We start from the raw sequence: 18,391 nt of genomic DNA on the forward strand, positions 1-18,391 counted from the left end.
GGCACCTCCGTAAGCCAGAGCTCTTACGCCACGTATGACGCAAATAAGCGTAAGACCCGGGGGTGGAGATGCCGTCACCACCAGCCCAGGGTTGGCGGAGCTGCCGCGAGAGGGGCGTATAGACCCCGCCTCGTAGGTGGGTGGGGAGTGGCAGGCTCCGCCTCGGCCCCTGTGGCTGGCTCCGGCCAGCGTCGCTGCGGTCGTGGCAGGGGAGCTCGCGCGCGGAGCCCGGAAAGATGCGGCGCCCGCGGCAGCCTGGGGGTCCCGGGGGATCCGGGGGTCTCCGGGTGCTCCTCTGCCTCCTGCTGCTGAGCAGCCGCCCGGGAGGCTGCAGCGCCATTAGTGCCCACGGTCAGGAGGAAATGAGGGGGGTGGGGGGGGTGGAGTGTGGTGCTGGGAGCAAAACTCGGTGGGGGGTGGGGAGGGGTGTCATGAAGGTAGCAAGCTCAGGTAGAATATGTGTCTGGAGTAGGGTAGGGGCTAGCACTGGGAGGTGAGGAAGATGAGAGGGCGTCTGAGAGGAAAGGGGCGTAGGCCTGGAGGTGGGGCTGGGAATACGGGGGCGGGACCTAAGAGAAGCAGGCTCAGGGCAAGATTGCGGGTTTGGGAGGAAGAATGGGGGTGCATATGGACAGAAGGGCTTAGAGACTGGCTACAAGGCCACGGGAGAAGTCGCGCTGAGGCGCCAAAGAAGTGGTGACGCGCTGAGGGATTGGGGGTGGGAGGTAGGGGTAGGAAGAGAGAGCCCTGATGTCCGAGCAGGAGGAGTTGGGGACACGAGCATGGGGGGTCCCAATTCCCAGGAGAGGATCAGGCCGAAGGAGGGGCCAGGGTTTCTCTTTAAGCTTCGAAAGGCAGATTACTGCTATCAGATCGCCAGTAAGAGGAGGAAGGCTCGGGGAGGCGGCAAAAGAGGGTGAAGAGAGAAGGGTCCTTTCCTGTCCCCCTCCCCACAGCCAGGCCTGTGCTGACTCACATCTGAGCGGACAGAGACAGTCAGCGCTGACTCATGGGCCGGGGGAGGGTGGGGTGGTGGGGCGCGTGGGGGAAGGGGCGCAGCCTCATCATCTGACGCCCTCCTTTCCCACCTGGGTGGGAGGCCAATGTAAGGTACTTCCTGTGGTGCTGTGGGTTGGTAGGGTGGTAAATGAAGTCTGGAACGGCGGAGGGGTCAGGTCTTGTGGAGACTCTTGACCCTAGCAACCTTCCCTCCCCCATAGCTGCTTCCAGGCTAGGTAGCCCTCGGCAGTGCTAGATTCAGAGTTCAGCACCGCGGACAGCGCTGGCGGCTCGGGGGCCGCTGACTGTAGGGACAGTGTGGGGAGCCTTGCTTTAGAGACACCTCAGCCGTACCCCTTTCCCACATGGAAGGAAGGTGTGTTAGGGTTTCCATCTTTTTGAGCCCTAGCTCATCATAGTTAAAATGCTTTTGGAGATTTGGGGAGGAAAGCCCCGTTTTCCTCAGAATTTGGCCCCAAATTCCCCCCTATAGTAATTCTATGAGAGTAGGAGTATATGACCCTCCACTACCCCCTACACCTGCAAGCCTTCTCCCCATCACTCAGTTAAGCAAACTGAGGCTTTTAAGGAAAGGATCCAAGATTCTCAGATCCTGTGCTTCCTTCTCTTAAGAATTCTAGGCTTCCCTCCTTCCCCCCACCCCGCCCCCAGCTGAAAGCCTTTCTTAGGATGAAAGAATGGACCCCATCTGTCTCCCCCTTCCCCAGCATGTCCATCCTCTGGCCATTCTGTGTGTGGGGGGTGTCTGAGCCTCTGCTCCCTTTTCCCTCTACAGGCTGTCTGTTTGACCGCAGACTCTGCTCTCACCTTGAAGTCTGTATTCAGGGTGAGTGAGGCCCGGGCATAAGATTTACCAGACAGGGGACACAGTAAGAAAGAAGTGTGTGGGAGCCCTGGAAGGGGGAAGGAGCACCAGTCTTGGGGAAAGGAGGGAATGGCCTGAAGGAGCAGAGTTCTCTGAAGCCAACAGAGGAGATGGAGAGAGTGATGCCCATTTGCAACCTGGACTTTGGAAAACCTCTTGTCCAAGCCTTCTGCTGACACCACTTTTGTCTCTTAGATGGCTTGTTTGGACAGTGCCAGGTGGGAGTGGGGCAGGCCCGGCCCCTTTTGCAAGTCACCTCCCCAGTTCTTCAGCGCTTACAAAGTGTGCTCCGACAGCTCATGTCCCAAGGTGAGGTCTAGCTGCACTGAAGGAAAGACACGGGGGCTTTGTTAGATAAGGGTGGGGAAGTGAGGGGCCACCTGACTCAAGAATTTCTCTTTATGAAACATTCTTATCACACCTACTTCTAGAACCTTACTTTCCCAGACCTTGCTGGAGAAGGGGGAAAGACAGGAGTGGGGGTAGAGCCAGAGAGAGGGGCTGTTCACACTTGGACTCTTTGGAGGAGTCTAGAGGGGGCCTCCACAGAAGGAGCCACTGGAAGAGGCCAGCATCCATCTCCTTAGAACTAACCCACTCCCTGGAACTGTCCTAGTGCTCCAGAACCATGAATTCTGGAGTCCTCGGCCAGGAGAACCCCCCACTCATCAAATTCACTCATTCAACAACTATTTATTGAGTATTTACTACATGGCAAGCTTAGTTTTAGGTGCTTGGGATGTATCAGGGAATAAAACAGACAAAGATCTCTGTCTAGTGGGGCTTACATTTTGGGGCATAAAGGGAATACAATATATAAATTAGAAATATATAGTATGTTATAAAGTGATAAGTGTCATGGAAAAAAACAAATATTACAGCATGATAAAGGGGCAGATATGGTGGGGTAGAAAGCTTCAGTATCAAATTTAGTGGTCAAGGTAGACCTTATTGAGACTATGAAATTTGAACAAAGACATCAAAAGTGGGAGTGTTTTCCAGAAGTTTATCCAGGGGCAATATTTCAACCTGATCAAAGAGCTAGAACAAAAACCTGTACTAAAGCAGGAGCACGAGTTTGAGGAATACCATGGAGAACATCTCTATGGTCTGGCTGTAGAGGAGTGATAGAGAGGAAAAGTGGAAGATGCAGTCAGATGGGTGTTGGGGGAAGGGATGCAGATCATCACAGGGACTTATAACAGAATGTATGGATGGATGTTGTCTTTACTCTGAGTAAAAGAAGAACCTATGACAAGATTTTGAGCATAGAGGTGCATAATCATGCTTGTTCCTGTTGATGATATAAAGAAGTGAGTCAAGGGTAGAAGCGGGGAGATTGTTAAAAGCTACCACAATAACTCATGTAAGAGATGAACATGGTATGGGTCAGGCGGTTGCAGGGAGGTAGAAAGGAATGACAGAATTCTGCATATATTTTAAAAGTAGTAAGTGTAACTTCATGAAATACTGGACAGTGCTGTGAAAGAAAGGGAAGTGTCAAGGATGACACCAGGTTTTATTGCCTGAATAACTGGGTTAATGAAGATGTCATTAGCTATGCAAAAGGACCAACCTGGGGAAGGGGATGTTCAGTTTTGAATATACTGAATTTAAGATGTTCATTCAAATAGAGTGGGAAGTTGAAAGTATGAGATTGTATTTTGAAAGAGAGATGGAGGATTCTGGAGTAGAGATAGGAATTTGGAATTCTTTGGCATATTAATGGCAGTTAAACCCATGAGGTAGATGAGATAACCAAATGTTTTAGTGTATACGAAGAAGAAGTCTAGAGAATTATAATATTAAGAGGACCAGGACCAGGAGAGGAACCAACAAGGAAGACTGAGAAGGGGGAGCCACAGAGGTAGGAGGAAAAACAAGAATGTTTGGTGTCCTAGAAGCCAAGTGGAAGTGTATTACAGAGGAGGGGGTGATCAACAGTGTCAAATAATGATGGTGAGTGAAGTAAGATGAGATTGGCGAATTGGCCCCTGGCTTTAGAAAAGCAGAAGTCACTGGTGATTTGGATGAAAATTGTTTTGGTAGAATAGGTGGGAATAAAATCCTGAATAGAGCAGGTGAAGAGGGAAGGAGAGCAAAAGAACTGGATGCAGCCAGTAGAGATAACTTCAAGGAGTCTTGCTGCAAAGAAAAGGAAAGAAATGGTGTGATCACTGGAGAGGAATGTGGGGTCATGCAGTAACTTTGTCTTTTTTTAAAGATTTTGTTTATTTATTTGACAGACAGAGGTCACAAGTAGGCAGAGAGGCAGGCAGAGAGAGAGGTGGGGGGAGCAGACTCCCTGCTGAGCAGAGATCCCAATGTGGGGCTCGATCCCAGGACCCTGGGACCATGACCCGAGCCGAAGGCAGAGGCTTAACCCACTGGCCACCCAGGCGCCCCCATGCAGTAACTTTTTAAGATGAAAAGAATTCCATCATGTTTATATGCTCAAGGGACTAATTCAGTAGAGAACAGAGGAAAATGATCATGTAGGAAATAGGAAGAAATTGCAGAGATGTTCTTGAGCAGGTAGTAAGGGGTGAAATCCAGTGCTCAGGTGGAGGAATTGGCCTTGGATAGGATGAGTTCTCTAATGTCCAGAGGCAACAAGGCAGGTATGGATGGTAGTCAATCTTAGGATATGAGTTAGGAGCGGTACAGACTGTTAACTCAGAAGCAGGAAAGAAGGAATGGGGGTGGAGAGTGGGAGATTATGTCTTCAGAATAGGTAACTAATCTTTCCTGAAAGTGGTTTCATGAAAGGAAAGAGTCATAAGATGACTGATGGTGGTGGAGGTGGTGAATGTTTAAAATGTGTATAGTGCTTTAGAACTTTGTAAGCACTTTCATTTCACTGATCATACTTGATCTTCACAATAGCCCCACAAAGTATGTAATTATTCCCACTTTACAAAGAAAAGTAAGGTTCAAGATCAACAAAAAGAAGTAATGATGATGATGATGGTGGTGATGATGATGATGATGATGATGATGATAACAGCTCTTTAAAGTTCACTATGTGACAGGTACTATTCTTACCATGTTACATTGGGTTAATTGTCACAATCTTAGGAGGTATAAACCCCCATTTTGCAGATGAAAGAATTGAGGTTCAGACAGGTTCAGCAATTTGCCCAAAGTTGCACAATGAGTAAACGGCAGAAGATTCAAACATAGTATCACTGGTGGCAGTCTGACTCCAAAATCTGTACCTGAGTGTGGGAAGGGGACAGCTCAGATCACCCACCAGGTCTCTGGGCCACCTCCACTGCCCCTCTGCTCTGCCAAACTCAGTGCACTTCAGGGTAGGGATTGCGGTTTTGTTTTCCACTGGTCCCTGTTACTGGGCCCTCAGACTGTCCTGAGCCAACCTCACCCTATCCTGTCCCCTGACAGGATTGTCCTGGCACGATGACCTGACCCAGTATGTGATCTCCCAGGAGATGGAACGCATACCCAGGCTTCACCCCCCAGAGCCCCGTCCAAGGGACAGGTAGGCATCCTTTTTCAACAGTTCTGGTGTGGCAAGGCTGGTGGGTCTGTGGGCTTGTCCTGACGGACAGAGGGAAGAGGCAGGGAAGTGGGCACCAAGGTCAGGAGCCTCAGGCATGGGTTTAAAGAGGTTCAGGGGTGGTCATCTGACATGTTCACGTGCTCAGTATGAGCTGAGCTCACCCCCAGGGATCCAGCAAAATGGTGGGGGAAAAAAGTTTGGAAAAACTTGGACATTTTCATAGTCTAAAAGAAACATCAAAGGAGTCAGTATGGGACAAATGAGAATTTTGTCATATGGAAAATGTTTAATGTTCCATTTCATTACTATGTGGAAGTGTATGTGGAGAGACCATCGCCTTTCTGCAGTTGGGGCCTCTGAAGGCATTGTTCAGACCCTGCAAGCAGAGGAAAGTCAACGAGGGCCATGGGGCTCCAATGATGATAGCAGGATGAAAAAGCAGAGTACAGTAGGAGAGCAGAGTAGGGGGGAACAGTACTGAATGTTTGAACTGAGTGTTTGAATGCACGCTTGGAGAGCCGGGTGTGGGGACATGAATACAGGAGGAATGGGGCAAACCGCAGCCCCAGTTTATCTATAGAGGCACGTGGCTGCCTTTCCCTGCACCCATTCTTTCCTCCATTCCTCTTCTCACACAACCCTAACCTCCCCCACTGTGTTTCAGGGACCTGTGCATGCTTACCAGGGAGGCAATGACCTGTGCCCGGGCTTGGCCCTCTGGCCCTTCCCGGTGCTACTCTCTCTTCCCCTGAGGCTAGCTCGTTTTGTAAGAGGTCACGTTTACTCTAAAGTTTACTCTAAACCGCTGAGCCTATCTGGTCCCACCCTCTCTGCCTCCTGTAGTCTCTGTATGCCCTTGCTCCACACAACCAGTACACACACATACACTTTGCTTTCTTCCCCAGATCTGGCTTGGTGCCCAGGAGACCTGGTCCTGCCGGGGAGCTGCTCTTGCAGGGCATCCCTACAGGCTCTACCCCTGCAGCCCAGCACCGACTTCCTCAACCTCCAGGGGGTGGGGGTGGAGCTGGGGTGGGCTCTCCACTCTCCCCCCTGCAGGCTGAGCTGCTGCCCCCTCTTTTGGAGCACCTGCTACTGCCCCCGCAGGCCCCACACCCTGCTCTGAGTTATGAACCCGCCCTGCTGCAGCCCTACCTGTTCCATCAGGTGAGCCTTAAACACTGGCCCCACCCCAATACCTGTCCCCAACCCCTGATATATGCTTTTACCTGGATCTCTGATTCCCCCACAGTTTGGCTCCCGCGATGGCTCCCGGGGCTCAGAGGGCTCGCCAGGGATGGTCAGTGTTGGCCCCCTGCCCAAGGCTGAACCGTCTACCCTCTTCAGCAGAACTGCCTCCAAGGACATCTTTGGGGCTCACTCTGACCACTCCTATGGGGACCCTCCAGGGCCTTCGCCTGGTCAACTCTTCCAGGACTCAGGGCTTCTCTACCTGGCCCAGGAGCTGCCAGTGCCCAGCAGGGCCAGGGCACCAAGGCTACCAGAGCAAGGGGGCAGCAGCCGGGCAAAGGACTCCTCAGAGGGCTACGAGGAGGAAGGGCTAGAAGGTCGCAGGGAGAAATCTTCTTCTCCAGCAGAGCAGTCAGGTAACAGACTTCTCAGCATCCGTTCCCTCCCTGTGGGGGCTGCATTCGGGGGCTCCTTCCCAACGACCCACACATGTGTTAATTTGTCCTTAAAATCATTATATATGTAACTAATATCCCTACTGACAACCTGATCTACGCCGGGCACTAGGAAGGCAATGGGGATACTGTGGGGCATGGAGATGGCACAACTCTTCTTCAGCTGGAGAGTCAAGATGTTCATGATGGGCCTGAAGTTTGGTCTTGGACCTAAGAGGGCCTTTCCCTCCAAGTGTGGATGAGGGCTGGAAGGTGGAGGGCATCAGTCTCCTAGGGTTTGAGAAGAAACTCTTAAGTGTGCTAGTACCCTCCCCCCACCAAATGCCTTCTACGAGTTCATCTTGCCACCGCCACCTCACCGCCACCATCTCGCCATAAGCTCTGTGTCTGGCTCCCAGCAGACGTGACTCTCCAGAGACTGGCAGCTGTGCTGGCGGGCTATGGGGTGGAGCTGCGTCAGCTGACCCCTGAGCAGCTCTCCACCCTCTCAACCCTGTTGCAGCTGCTGCCCAAGGGCACAGGACGAAACCTGGGTGAGTGTCCAGGCACAGAGACTAGCAACCACCAGCTCCATGATGGCCTCTTGCCCCATGTCTCAAGACCACATGGGGCAGCCTAGAGGGCAAGGTCAGGGGCAGAGAAGAGAGTTCCTTTGAGACATGAGCACAGGGTCATTGCCTGTCAAGGGCAGGAAGCAAGGGACTGGGGTGGTGAGCTGAGTTAGAGTGGGAAAGAACTGGAGGATGGGAGTAATGGAAGAAGAAGCCAACAGGGGGTATGCGCAGCGATCAGGAGGTGCCAAGGAAGGTGAGTGGTTGATAACAGCTTCGAAGGAAGTAAGTGGCCAATGCCAAGTGAAGCCAGTAATTGATGGGTAGGGGGAGGACTGAACAACGAATAGTTTTGAGAAGTGTGGCCAATAACTCCGGAAAGAGCTGAGGAAACAATCATAAGGTAGAAGCAAACAGGCATGAGACCATGCTTAGGATGAGACCAAAGACAGGACTGGGTCACTGACTGAGGGCAAAGAGGCCACAGCAGGTGCAACAGGCTCAGGGCCGCTGGCTCTTTCTCCTACCTGTGTTGTGGGGAACTTCACCTTGGCCCTTTGCCCAGAGTCTTGCTTTCCCTGTCTCTACAGGAGGGGTTGTAAATGTTGGAGCCGACATCAAGAAAGTGAGTTTGGGCATCTCCCTGACCCTCAGTGCCCCTAGCAGCAACCTCCCTTGTCAGAATCTAAACCTCAGCCTTGGGACCCAGATCTGTATCTTCCAACCCTCCTCATTGGCCCAGAGACCACATGTCCTTCCCTTAAGCTCTCACCTCAAGCTGATGGCAGACCTGAGTCTAGAAGTTGGAATTCTCAATTCGCTGCTTTTTTCCACTACAGTCATTTCAGATCCCGCTCTGAGGATCCCTAGGTGAAGAGGGGAGTTGCACACAGGCTCCTGACCCTCCTTGTAGCCTGAAAAGCTCTATCTTTTCCACATGTATGACTTCTGAGATTTTTGTGGCTAAACAGAAGTCTAAAAATCATTGCCTAACACCACCTCCCCTCACTCCAGAGGTTCTCCCTACTCCAGCTCCATCCTGTGGATCATTACTGACCATGTTGCACTCATTTAATCCTTTATTCATTCACTCATTCATCCATCCAGCTGACTCACTTTTCTGGGTAACCTCTATGTGCCCAGTGCTGCCTTGGGCCCTGGGGGTTAGAAAGAAACAAGTCCCAAGGTCCTCTTTAGGGACCTCAGACTCCCATCCCCCCACCCCCTATAGTATCCAGAGACCACATCTCTATCCTCTCTTCTAAACAGACAACAGAGGAGCAGGTGCAGGGTGAAAACACAGCGGAGCCTCCACCCCCCACGCCCTCCCTGCCTGAATACCCCACTGCCAGCCCCACTTCCAATAAAGCCCAGCAGGTGCTGAGCTCTGGATCCTCCGAGTCCCCCAAAGCTGCTACCCAACTTGCCACACCCATTCTGCTGGAGAAGAAAAGTCCCCTGGGCCAGAGCCAGCCCCCAGCAGCGAGGCAGCCGTCAGCTCAGCCATCAGCAGAGGAGTATGGCTACATTGTCACTGACCAGAAGTAAGGGTTTCAGCCTGGGGAAGCCTTCCAGCCCCCCCCCTCCCATCCCCCGAGGAGGGGATGTTATATGGGCAGGCCTGCCTGGCAAGAAGCAGAGAGCAGAAATCCAGATGTGATGTGGACAGGGGATGGGCTTCTCTGCACGCCTGGAGGTAGCTTGTTTCAAGAAGGTGACCAAGAGGATCCCTACTTGCCTTCCTCTCCCTTCTCCCCACCTTCAGGCCCCTGAGTCTGGCTGCAGGAGTGAAGCTGCTGGAGATCCTCGCTGAACATGTGCACGTGTCCTCGGGCAGCTTCATCAATATCAGGTGGGGCTGGTATCTAGCTGGGGCAGAAAGGATCTAGAAGGTGCCTTGAGGGGAGAGGTGGCTGGAGGGGCTTGGGGAAGGAAGGGAAGACAAAGTCTCAGGTAAGTGGCCACGGTGGGGTCCCAGCTGCATTGAAGGTGCCCCCCAAAACACACACACCTTGTGTATGCGGCAGCAGAACGAGGAGCGCCTGGCAGCCATGGGGCCCGAGGGGGGCCCATGGTCACACACAGACACACACAGACACACACACACTGGATGCTGGCCTCATCCAGCATTACTCTCCAATATTCCTGTAAGGCATCTCTGTTCGGCCTCAGCTTCATCCTCTCGTGGGGAGAGGGCCAGAGCTGGCCTCTCTGTTACAGTCTGGGGTCTGTGATGGGTGAGGCAGTAACGTAGCTCCTGTTTGGCAGTGTGGTGGGACCGGCCCTCACCTTCCGCATCCGACACAATGAGCAGAACCTGTCTTTGGCGGATGTGACCCATCAAGCTGGTAAATACTGCCTGGTCCCAGCCCCAGCGTTAGTAGGACATACCCAGGCCTGTGGCTGATGCCCCCCTCCTTGAAATATTCCCAACACACATGGGCCCTATGGAGACCACCTGGAGCTGGAGAGAGTCTGACCCACATCTTCCCTGCAGGGCTGGTGAAGTCGGAACTGGAAGCACAGACAGGGCTCCAGATCTTGCAGACAGGAGTGGGACAGGTATGAGCTAACTGAAGAATCAGCTGAAACCCCAGAGGGCTGCCATTGCCCACAAGAGATGGGGGCAAACTTGTCAGGAAAACCAGAGCTGAAACCTCTTGCACTTGGTGGGCCCACCAGCTTTACCAAAGCAGCCCTCCCCTTGCAGTTCTTTTTCTGGCCAGCAGATGGCCCCAGTGGCTGCTGCTCCTCTGCCCCTTCCTCTCCCTCCTCCTCCTCCTCAAGGGCACGACCCTTCCCTAGGAAGGCCTCCAGCTTGGAAACACCACCTGAGGTGTCCATAGCCTTCTGGAGCAAAGTTTCTAAATTCCAAGGGAAAACCCAATGCAGTAAGGACATTAAACTCAATATGTATTTCTATTCTGCAACCCTGTTGCCTCACATTCTACTATGCCATTCCTTGGGACTCTCCAAACTTCTCTACATTCATTTTTTAAATGCAAAAACTCCTGGTGGGGGTCATCCACTAAGTTTCAGGCAGTGCTGTGTGGTTTAGTTGTCCGATGGGGCTTGAGAAGGAGGGTATTGGGTCTAAATGAGCGCTTCTGCCTGAGCCACCATGCCCTTGCCCTACCAGCTTTGCCCTTGGAGGTACCCTAGCAGGGATTGCGGCCCCGGGGTGGGGGGCAGGGGTTGAGGAACAACTCCTAAATACCCCCTGCCACTGCCCTCCTTGATTCTAGCCTTGCTCCCACAGAGGGAGGAGGCAGCTGCTGTCCTTCCCCGACCAGCCCGCAGCACATCTCCTATGCGCTCGGTGCTGCTCACTCTGGTGGCCCTGGCGGGCGTGGCGGGGCTGCTGGTGGCTCTGGCAGTGGCCTTGTGTGTGCGGCAGCATGCACGGCAGCGGGACAAGGAGCGCCTGGCAGCCCTGGGGCCCGAGGGGGCCCATGGTGACACAACCTTCGAGTACCAGGTGTGTGGCCCAAAAGCTTGTGGATGGGTGGGGTGGAAGGGGCTTGGGAGTCTGGGTCTCACACAGGGTGAGGGTGGGGTGTTGGATGGAGATTGAGCACCCATCCCTGGGAATAGCCCAGCTGGGGCTACAGAAACCCAAGCTGGGGTGTTGTGGGGACATCTTGAATGGGTGGGAATTGGGAGCAGATGCTTCCTAAGGTTCTTCCTGGGGCCACGCTTCTGGGATCCCATTCTCATCTCTGAGCTTGTCAGAGGCACCCCACAAACAGAACAGCCTGGAAAAGAATGAGGGCCCGGGCAGCAGAGCCTTCCCCTCTCTCCCCGAGGAGATGGGTTTCATACAGAATCAGTCAGGGAGGAGCCTGGAATGGAACCCAGGACGCTGCTGAAAGGGCTTTGGGGGCCCTGGGGCCCTGCTCGATCTTTCTTCTGCAGGACTTGTGCCGCCAGCACATGGCCACAAAGTCCCTGTTCAGCCGGGCAGAGGGTCCGCCAGAGCCTTCTCGGGTGAGCAGCGTGTCCTCCCAGTTTAGCGACGCGGCCCAGGCCAGCCCCAGCTCCCACAGCAGCACACCGTCCTGGTGCGAGGAGCCTGCCCAGGCCAACATGGACATCTCCACGGGACACATGATTCTGGTCAGGACGGGCCCGGGGCCCAGGGCAGGTGAAGGGCGGGAATGCTGGAAGAGGCTGGCCCGGGGGTGTGGGCCAAGGCAGGCTGTGGTATCCCTGCAGGCGTACATGGAGGACCACCTGCGGAACCGGGACCGCCTGGCCAAGGAGTGGCAGGCCCTGTGCGCCTACCAGGCGGAGCCCAACACCTGTGCCGCGGCCCAGGGGGAGGGCAACGTCAAAAAGAACCGCCACCCTGACTTTCTGCCCTGTGAGTGAGTCCTGCTGGTCAGCCTGGCCCAGCCCTCTCTCTGCGGGGAGCTCTGGAGGGCTTGGGGGAAGGGCCAGGCTCCTGGCTCCGCCCAAGTGGCAGAGGCACCAGGACCCCAGTAACTGGAGGGGCACCTGAGGTGGGATGTGGGGTCTGTGCAGATGATCACGCGCGCATCAAGCTGAAGGTGGAGAGCAGCCCTTCTCGGAGTGATTACATCAATGCCAGCCCCATTGTAAGTGGCCCTAGCTCCCGCCCCCTCCTCTGCCCCATTTTTATCCTGCCTGGAAACTCCATTTCCTCATGGCTACTGTCCATGCCACCTGATGCCCTGGAATTATGGGGCCTGAAATCCCAGCATGGAAATGGGGATTTTTCAAGCTCTCCCAGATCCTGACCCACTCCCTTTGACCAAGCCTCTCCATAGCAGCATTTCCCATTCTGGCTCATGACGTGTCTCCCCTGCCCCAGATTGAGCACGACCCTCGGATGCCAGCCTACATAGCCACCCAGGGCCCGCTGTCCCATACCATCGCAGACTTCTGGCAGGTGAGTTCTTGGAAGGAAGGCTTCTCTGGGGACCAGTGGTCTTTGAGGGGAGCTGGAGAGGTTAGAGTGGAATCTCTGTCCCTAGATGGTGTGGGAGAGTGGCTGCACCGTCATTGTCATGCTGACCCCGCTGGTGGAGGATGGTGTCAAGCAGTGTGACCGCTACTGGCCAGACGAGGGGTCCTCCCTCTACCACGTATATGAGGTCAGCAAGACCCCATGGCAGGGGGATGAGGGAATGGAGACAGTGGATGGTGAACCATTCATACATGTATGAATTGTATATGCATATATGCACGTGCACACACGTACATATATTATATGTTTACATGTGTGTGTCTAGCCAGGGCCAGGAAGCATCTGTAGGGACCTATGATGAAAGGTACAGAAATAAAACTATAAAACAACCAAAACCGAGGTGAGAAGCTGGGAGCCGAGAGTATATGAGACGGGGAAGAGAAGTGAAACCAAAGACCAACATTAAGACCTTCGTTAATCGAGCCTCACTTAGCGCTGAGTTTCCAAAGCCAGGAAAGAAATAACCACCAGTCACAAATAGAATAGAAACAAACTTTTTCATTAGGAGAGAAGATAGGTGTTGGGGAGGGGGTGCTGGGGAGAGGCAGAGCTGAGGAAAGAGGAACAGATTCCTGCTACATGGAAGGTGACCCCCTGTAAAGCAGGAGACACTAAGAGACAACAGAAGCTTCTCCTCACCAAGGGAGCACCGAATAGTAGTTTTTCATCATCCGATGAGCACCCAGCAGTCCTTTTTTTAAAAGCTTTTTTTTTTTTTTTTAATTGGTGTTGCTCATGGTTAAAGAAAAAAATGAGTAAAAATACAGAATCTCATCCAGGTTGATGGTGTGTGTAGCACAGACACTGTGCTAGACTCTGTGAGAAAGAGGAAAGAGGAACTCTGGCCTCAAGATGCCCACAGAGGCTGTGTCTGGGTGGAAAAGCCACCCGTTGTCCTGAGCAGCCAATAAGTGACGCAGACAACTGGGGATCCTGGGGAGAGCTGGAGCAGTAGCAGTGGTTGGTTGGGTAAGCTTCCAGAAGGATGGAGAGTTTGAGCCGGCCCCGGAGGCTGGGAGGATCTGGAGAGGCGCTGCCGTCCTCAGACCCGGCCCGCTCCTTGGCAGGTGAACCTGGTGTCCGAGCACATCTGGTGCGAGGACTTCCTGGTGCGCAGCTTCTACCTGAAGAACGTGCAGACCCAGGAGACGCGCACGCTCACGCAGTTCCACTTCCTCAGCTGGCCGGCAGAGGGCACTCCGGCGTCCACCCGGCCGCTGCTGGACTTCCGCAGGTGAGGGAGGGAGCGCCGGGAGAGAGCGGCACGCGAGCGGGAGCCCGGGAGCTGGGCGTCCCCACCGCGCCCCCCACTCCAAGACTGCTCTTCCTGGGGGCCCCGGTCTTGTGAGGCGGGCCCTCCAGGCTGACCTGGAGCCTCCGCCTCTGACCTCCAGCCGCCCCCTTCCAGACCCCGCAAGCCCGGACGGATGCTCTGGCTGGCTGCGCGCATCCCTCCACCCCTGCGCTCCCGCTCCCGCGCTGCTCTCGCTCCGCTGTTCTGCCTGCTGAGTCCCCCTCGCCCCTTTTCTCTCCCTGCCTCCCCGTATCTGGCTCCTCCATTACCCCCGCCCCCAAGAAGGGCTCACCTGAGTTCAAGCTCCCTTCTTCTCGCCTGCTCTCCCTCTCCTGGGTCCTGGCTCCCATCTCTCCTGTTCGTCGCCTCCAGTGCCGCTCTTTGCGATCTCCAACATATTCTGTGTGTCTGCTGTCCCCTCATCTCCCACTCCCTCCTGCCCATCTGTCCTTTATCCCTCGCTGTTTCTTTGCCTCTGTTATTTCTCCCCCGACCTCTTTCCTTCCTTTCCCTCTCTCTCCCCTTCCCCTGCCTCTCCCCTCATCTCTTTGTCTCTCCCACTGTCTCTAAGTCTGTTTTCTATCCATTTCTCCTGTCCTGCATCTCTCTGCTGTTCTGTCCCCTCTCTCCCTGCTTTCTCCACCTCCCTGCCCTCTCTCTGTCTCTCCCTCCCTCTGTCTCCCCACTCTGTCCTTCCCCTCTCCTCTGTCTCTCTCTCCCTCTCACGGCTGCCAGTGTCATTTTTGTGATCTGCAGCTAGTGTTCTCTCTCCAGTTGCATAGTCACAAAAGTGATCATTGGAAGGCGTGGCCGCTGCATGGACAGGACAATCTAATCAGGACTTGTGGGCCCTGGGGCCCCCTGAAGGCTGCTGGGAGAGCTGGTGGGTGGGAGGACTCTGAGGAGACAAACACTATCCAAGACAGTTGGGAGGATCTCAGGATTCCTGGGGACTCAGCAGAGCAGGTGGCAGCTGGGACAGGAAGCTAACTAGGGGCCTTTCCCTGTTCTGACAACAAAACACCCACCAGGCCAGTCCTCCGGTATCCCCAGTCTTCCCCCTCGCCCACACTGCAGCCTCCTCCTGCTTCTCTGCCTCTTGCCAGGCTGGCCTGAGGTCTCCAGGTGCTGGACAGAGAGCAGAGGAGCAGAGCTGGGGGGAGAAGCTGGGGATAGTTTTTTTTTTTTTTTTTCTTTCTTTCTTTTCTTTTCTCTTTCTTTCTTTCCTTTTTTCAAGTTTATTTAAGTTATCTCTACACCCAACCTGGGGCTCGAACTCAGGACCCTGAGATCGCATGCTTTTCCCACTGAGCCAGCCAGGCACCCCAGCTGGGGATAGTGTCTGAGCCTCAGGACGATGGTTTCTCACTGGGCTCCCTGGAGCCTGAGGCCCAGGGTCCTCAAAAACAATGCCAGAGGTCATAGAGTTATTTCTTGCTTTCCACATTTAAAAAATCCTTATAGAATTAGTACATGGACCATTTTTTAAGACTGCACAGGTAAGCTAAAAGATTACGTTTCTTTGCTTTAGGCCAGAATGGTGTAAACTCAGTTGGCACTGGACACCCAGAACAAATTAACTGCTGCTTAATAAATACGGTTTGTTGGAGGTCTACACAGAGGGAAGGCAAACTCATTTTTTTAAGTGCTAAAAAGCGACTCTGAACAAGTTGCTCGATTTCTGTTTTTCTTACCTGTGAAATGAGGCTGATGACCCATACTTCAGGGGTTGTTACTAGACTCAATGGGATAAAGTCTGTAAAATCTCGTTTAAGTGCCTGGCACATAGGAAAGGCTCAATGAATTCTAGATACGATTCACTGTCATTATTATTAAATGATTGGGAGCTACTGTAGATACTTCTGTTCAACCCCAGCTCTCTAACACATGAGCCAACTTGCTAGAAAACCATGTGGACACCTGTAAAATCATTCAGAGTCACCTGGCCCTTGCAAGTCTGGGGGAGTCTCAATGGTAGATAATTAAATTCTAAGCTTCCCCTGAAACAATCTAATAACTCTTCAGGTGGTCCTCCCTGGTCCTGGCCCACTGGGGGTATCAGGATTCTTCAGGTAATTCTCAAAGGAGGAAAGTCATAAGGGACAAGGGCAGGTTAGACTAGGCCACTGAGGAAGGGAGAAATCCTCTGCTCCCTGCTGAGAGGGCAGCTGTCAGTGTAACAGAAAAGAGTCTGAGGTCCAAGTGGACCCCAAGTCTAAATATGACCCAACCACAGAACACCTGTGCTGGGATGAGGCCGATTCAGGGAGACAGACAGCTGTATAACATTCAGAGCAGAAGGTTGTCTTCCCTTTGTGAAAAAAACTTTGTGCCTAGGGCTACCTGACCTCATTGCTAGTGAGGACCACCAGGAACCTGAGTGGGGAGGGGAACAGCCTGGGCAGTTGTAAAGGAGGGCAGAGGGGCAGAGCAGGAATGTGATGAGATTGACACCCTTGAAGTCACCAGAAAGCCTATTCTCCCTGACTTTTAGCAGAGGTGGCTACTAATATTATGTAGTATCATTAATAGTACTACCATTTATTGAACACCTACTGTATGTCAAAACTCACACTTAATTCTTTACATGGATTATCTCATGCAATCACAGTGAGAACCCTAAGAAGAGGGCTACTATTATTATACCCTCATTTTACAGACAAGAAAACTGAGGCTCAAAGAGGCCAGGTCTGTTGTTCCCAGGTGCGTCACTTGGGCATCAAGCTCATTAAGTGACAAGGCAAGCCCAGGGCCACCCACATCATCCTGGTTCTTTGCCTCCTGCCCTGACTCATTTCTCCAGCTCTCTTCCCTCCTCTGCCCTGGGCACATAGGGAGAACAAGAAGAAAAAGCGGCCCCCAGGTGTGTGCTGGTACCCCCCCTCACACCTACTTCTTGTTGCAGGAAAGTGAACAAGTGCTACCGGGGCCGCTCCTGCCCCATCATTGTGCACTGCAGGTGCGTGCGGATGGGCTGGGGGCAGGGGTGGGTGTGGGGTCACAGGGGATAGGACAGCCCAGGCCAGAGGGTCCTGAGGTGGGGCATTCCTGATTGCCACCCCTCTCTCTGGTCCTCTCTCTGGGCACATCTCCCATGCATGCTGCCTTCCTGGCCCCTTGATGCTGGCCAACAACAGCCCATGGGCCAAGTTCAACCTACCATCTGTTTGGTTGTTTGTTTTTTGTTTTTTTTTTTAATGGCACTTGAGCTAAGAATGGTGTTCACATTTTTAAATGGTTGAAGAAAAGTAAAAAAGAACGTGTGACAGAGACTCTCTGTATGTAGCACACAAAGTTGAGAATATTTACCCTCTGACCATTTACACCAAAAGATTACTGAACAAAAGCCTGCCCAGAGGCTGGAAAGGGCCATTCTTATCCCACCCCTGCCCCAGCTGATTTCACCTTAAGACTGAGCCAGGGCTCTCCTTTTAGGCTGGCTCACTACCCAAGTGACACCCCATGGCTCACAGGCCCCCCACTCAAGGCCCAATTCCCAGGGGCCCCTGGGGCTCTGACTGATGCCTCCTCAACCATGCCTACTGGCCCACCACTGTCTTCCCCACCCCAAGGAGCCTCCCTGTCTCCTCTGCCCCTCCCCCTTTCTGCTGGGTCCTGAGCCGAGTCTGTCATCCTCTCCTGTTTCAGTGATGGTGCGGGGAGAACTGGCACTTACATCCTTATTGACATGGTACTGAACCGCATGGCAAAAGGTGAGGACCTTCCCCACAGCGCCCACAGCTCTGCCCCCGATGAGCCATCCCAGCACCCAGGCTCCTGGGAGCTCCTGGAGGGACCAATTATCACACCCCCAGGCTCTGCCCAGTCCTCCAAGCCTCCCAGCCCAGGGCGCTCCAGGCTTTCTGGGTCCTGTCCTCTGGGCAAACCCTGTGCCCTCTCCAATCTCCAGGAGTAAAGGAGATCGACATCGCTGCCACCCTGGAGCACGTCCGTGACCAACGGCCTGGCCTTGTCCGCTCGAAGGTGACTGTTCCTCCCCGCACTGACCTGAGCTGCTAGCCTTGCCCAGGGAGACTGGCAACAGCCTGCCTCCCCCACCTGCCCCCACCTGCCCCGGGAGGACTCCCCCTCACCCAAGTGACCTTCCTGGCTCCCCTGCCCAAAAGCCCCCCTCCCTGCCCCCCTCCCCACACCCCCCCCCCAGGGCAAGAGCAGAGGTCAGTCCTCTTCATGACCATCCTGCCCCTGCCCTTCGCCAGGACCAGTTTGAATTTGCTCTGACAGCTGTGGCAGAGGAGGTGAACGCCATCCTCAAGGCCCTGCCCCAGTGAGACCCCTGGGGCCCCTCAGTGGGCAGACCAGCCTCTGCTCCCTCTTTGCCTGTGTGAGCATCTCTCTGTGTACCCCCTCCTTTCCCCCAACCCCACCGCTTGCGTCCCTCTTGGGCATGGCCAGTTGTAAATCAGAGCCCCTAGGAAGTCCCATGGGAGGCAGGGGGTGGGGAAGGGGCTGGCAGCCAGCCAGGAGCAGAGGAAAGTCCTCCA

General features: G+C 53.9%; 1 protein-coding gene across 2 annotated transcripts; it reads left to right on the forward strand.

Moving 5' to 3' along the window:
- Window positions 1–236: 236 nt before the first annotated feature.
- Window positions 237–18,178, forward strand: PTPRN (protein tyrosine phosphatase receptor type N; the record flags this gene model as incomplete). 2 transcript variants are annotated; one of them, XM_080799179.1, is made up of 23 exons in its annotated part: window positions 237–351; window positions 1,796–1,846; window positions 2,081–2,194; window positions 5,288–5,384; window positions 6,311–6,572; window positions 6,658–7,012; window positions 7,453–7,584; window positions 8,193–8,227; window positions 8,872–9,146; window positions 9,368–9,454; window positions 9,871–9,950; window positions 10,100–10,164; window positions 10,862–11,080; window positions 11,518–11,718; window positions 11,818–11,965; window positions 12,127–12,200; window positions 12,437–12,514; window positions 12,600–12,719; window positions 13,660–13,826; window positions 16,792–16,845; window positions 17,535–17,599; window positions 17,797–17,870; window positions 18,107–18,178. In XM_080799179.1, the coding sequence occupies 23 exons, from the start codon at window positions 237–239 to the stop codon at window positions 18,176–18,178; spliced, it is 2,940 nt and encodes a 979-aa protein (XP_080655305.1). The 2 variants fall into 2 exon arrangements, with proteins under 2 accessions (XP_080655305.1, XP_080655306.1); XM_080799180.1 differs by lacking the exon at window positions 9,368–9,454.
- Window positions 18,179–18,391: the final 213 nt, after the last annotated feature.

This window comes from Martes martes, assembly GCF_963455335.1.
Source record: "Martes martes genome assembly, chromosome: 3".
Lineage (NCBI taxonomy): Eukaryota > Metazoa > Chordata > Mammalia > Carnivora > Mustelidae > Martes > Martes martes.